General features: G+C 51.0%; 1 protein-coding gene across 2 annotated transcripts in view; it reads left to right on the top strand.

Moving 5' to 3' along the window:
- Nucleotides 1–494: 494 nt before the first annotated feature.
- The window catches only part of LOC122332434 (PH domain leucine-rich repeat-containing protein phosphatase 1-like), a 23397-nt gene continuing 20218 nt past the window's right edge, over nt 495–3673 (top strand). For both annotated transcript variants that reach the window (XM_043229742.1, XM_043229740.1), the window contains exon 1: nt 495–1536. In XM_043229742.1, the coding sequence (XP_043085677.1) occupies nt 636–1536 (901 nt within the window). In that variant the 5' untranslated portion in view covers nt 495–635. The remainder of the gene's footprint in view (nt 1537–3673) is intronic.

The raw sequence follows: 3673 nt of genomic DNA, 5'->3' as shown, positions 1-3673 counted from the left end.
GCATTTTTATTTTTATTACGCAAAAGAGTACAAACATACGATAGAACACCACTTCAAAAAAAATCAGTCTATAATAAAAACAGAATTTCGGCAGGTCAGGGTTGCCAGGTTTTCACAACATCCGCTAAACTGCCGAAATACAATTCTCCGCTAAACTTTGAATTAAAGGAGCTAAATATCACGTCATTTCAACCCACGAAAATAAATATATATGGAAAAATAAACCTAGGTTAAAAACTCAGGGAATGCGCATATTAATATGGGATATGTTGTCACATTGCACAGCAATAATTACAGATTTAGTATTTTTGTAAGGGGCAGGTTTAGGGTGTACACGTTAATAAAAGGCAATCTATTAGGCAGAAAAATGTAATAACCGCGGATGTAAAAAAATATAAAAATATAAATCCGCGGGTGTAAAAAATGTAAAAACCGCGGATTTGGCAACACCGATTCCTCCGCTTTCGGAGGGCGACTCGAAATCTCGCGCTTGCTTCTCGCGATATTTGTCCCGTCCGCTTTCAGACTCCATGATCTGTTGCCGAGCGGCGCGCCGCGATCGTTCATGACGCCCCTCAGCGCGTTGTGCGGCGCTCGTATCCCCGCTCGGATGGACTAGAGAGCGATCCGCGAGGATGGAGAGCGTGAAACTGAAGAAAAGCGGCGCTCCGGGTGCGGCCTTGAGATCCGCGGCCGATGAAGAAGACGACGAAGGCCAGAGAGCGTCGAACCCGCGTCAGAACCGGAGCCGGAGCCCCGCCGAGCTGAGGAAGAGGAGGGTGAGGAGGCACGCGTCCAGCGTCAGCTCGTCTCTGGACCGGCAGAGACACCGCGCCGCGGCTCCGCTGCAGCTGTGTGACCGGCAGTGGGTCCGCCACGACCTGCGCCGCGGCTCCGTGCACGTCCACGACCGGCTGACGGTGCGCTCTCTCCCGCCGCGGCTCGTGCTGTGCACCGCGGACTGCACGGCGGCCGAGATCGCGCAGCGCCTGAGCGGCAAACCGGGCTCGGTCCTGAGGCTCGCCGCCAAGACGGACGTGAACGGGAACTGCGACGGCGACCGGCTGCGGCTGCTGCTGCTGGAGAAGGAGCACCGGTTCCGTTACGACATCTACGCCGAGCCTCAGGACGAGGACTCCGTCAAGCGCTCCGCGGGCTCCGACGTGGAGAGCAGCAGCGACCTGAGCTCCGGGGCCCGGTTCGGCCGCCACCGGGACTCGCTCAGCGACGATATGACCCTGGGCACCGACGCTTCGGCTCTCGAGGGCCTGGACACGTACGCGAGCTCCTCGGACGAGCTGGAGCTGGACTGCCCGGTAACGGACGCGGCCGAGGCGGGTCCCTCCGTCGACTGGGACTCGGGTCCGGCGCTCTACGTTCAGCTGCACGGAGAGGCGGCGCGGCGTCTGGGGCCCGAGGAGAGGCCCCTGCAGATCCAGAACGACTTTCTCTTTAAACTGGGATTTAAGGACCCGTGGCGCGTGCAGGAGGAGGGCATGAACACCGAGCTGGGCTCGCTGCTGCGCTTCTACGCAGGTAAACCGGGTTCGGTTCGGACACCGATCGTGAAGAGCACGCGGGCTGGAGATCAGAATCAGATAGAGAGTCAACAGATCGGTTCAGGAGTCACTGAATCACTCCTTTCATGCGTTCTGTGAGATTTTAATTGGGCTAATATTTTCTTTGGATTAGAAATGAAAAGAAGTGTCAGGATTCAGAATCAGCTCGGGTTTAATGAGGTTTTATGCAGCTGGATGATTTTAGTTCACGGTATTCAGCAGCCATTAAATGTTAAAAGCAGACACTGAATACATGTTTAATATTTATATGTTTGACTTCTTTCTTAGCCACATGGCGGTCAGTGCTGGGAGTCAATAAGAATCAGGACTGATGATCAGAACATTTCTGACTCTGTTGATGTGTTGGTTAGAACCGGACGACATGCATCTGTTTTAATGTCTGGAGTTTATTGCTGAGATTCGTGAGGTCTTCATCTCAGACTGAATGCTTTTCTTCGGTGGTTTCTTTACAAATAATGCAAACCTACTTTTCAATCTCGTTTCAGAAGATCAGCTCTGACTGACTTGACCTCAGGGTCAGCCGCGTGTCCGAATACAGCGCTTTATTTACCTCCTGACTTCAGACCCGGTTCTAAACGAATGACGTCACGGGTCGAACTCAACGGAAGTGTCACAAACGCATGAAATATATTCTCGCTGTTGAAGGTTCGAGGCGAGCGTGCACGTGACCTCAGGGTCGGTCAGTTATTAAACAAGTCTGTGTCAAAAATAGCGACGACCCTCGATTTATTTACTTGACGGTGAATAACCCGTAAAGATGAACTCCACAGAGGATCTCTGGGTTCTCGTGACATCTCGTCTGGACCTGTGTGTTCGGTTCACGCGTCCAAAGCGTTATTTAGTTCAAAAAGAGTGTAGAAGTGAGTAACTCTCTCAGGAGTGTTTCTGAACACTTCACATGCTCCTGCAGGAGATTAGAGAGCACGTGGTGTCAGGATCAGGAGGGTCATGTATGGCACGAGCGTGTAAAAATAGCTCAACTACCCTTTATTTATTTATTTACTCGCTTTAGGAAGAACTTGACAAATGAATAACCAGTGAGGTGTTGCTTTACTGAAGCGCTCGCGGTCTGAAGGCGTCTCTGACCGGCTTCACGTGACTTCATTTACTTTACTCCTAGATAACCTTACAAACCTTCAGAGAGAGAGAGAGAGAGAGAGACAGAGAGAGAGAGAGAGAGAGAGAGAGAGAGAGAGAGAGAGAGAGAGAGAGAGAGAGAGAGAGAGAGAGAGAGAGAGAGACCGAGAGAGAGAGTGGACCTCGTTCTTCACGTCTAGAGAAGCGTTTAGAGACTCTCTGGACTCAGAAGACGTGAGACTGATTCATTGACTTCTCACCGGCGTCTTGTTTAGTATGTTACTGTGAGAGACTCATGAGAAGTGAGTGAATGACAGACATGAGATTCAGAACAAACAGGCATTCAGTGATCCTCCATGTTTATGTTCCCATGACTCTCTGTCTCTCTCTCTCTCTCTCTCTCTCTCTCTCTCTCTCTCTCTCTCTCTCTCTCTCTCTCTCTCTCTCTCTCTCTCTCTCTCTCTCTCTCTCTCTCTCTCTCTCTCTCTCTCTCTCTCTCTCTCTCTCTCTCTCTCTCTCTCTCTCTCTCTCTCTCTCTCTCTCTCTCTCTCTCTCTCTCTCTCTCTCTCTCTCTCTCTCTCTCTCTCTCTCTCTCTCTCTCTCTCTCTCTCTCTCTCTCTCTCTCTCTCTCTCTCTCTCTCTCTCTCTCTCTCTCTCTCTCTCTCTCTCTCTGTCTCTCTCTCTCTCTCTCTCTGTCTCTCTCTCTGTTTCTCTGTCTCTCTCTCTGTCTCTCTCTCTCTCTCTCTCTCTCTCTCTCTCTCTCTCTCTCTCTCTCTCTCTCTCTCTCTCTCTCTCTCTCTCTCTCTCTCTCTCTCTCTCTCTCTCTCTCTCTCTCTCTCTCTCTCTCTCTCTCTCTCTCTCTCTCTCTCTCTCTCTCTCTCTCTCTCTCTCTCTCTCTCTCTCTCTCTCTCTCTCTCTCTCTCTCTCTCTCTCTCTCTCTCTCTCTCTCTCTCTCTCTCTCTCTCTCTCTCTCTCTCTCTCTCTCTCTCTCTCTCTCTCTCTCTCTCTCTCTCTCT

The sequence above is a fragment of the Puntigrus tetrazona genome, unplaced genomic scaffold (assembly GCF_018831695.1).
Source record: "Puntigrus tetrazona isolate hp1 unplaced genomic scaffold, ASM1883169v1 S000000079, whole genome shotgun sequence".
In the NCBI taxonomy this organism is placed as follows: domain Eukaryota; kingdom Metazoa; phylum Chordata; class Actinopteri; order Cypriniformes; family Cyprinidae; genus Puntigrus; species Puntigrus tetrazona.
The sequence above is the reverse complement of the archived record's forward strand: the minus strand, read 5'-3'. Positions and strand labels throughout refer to the sequence as shown.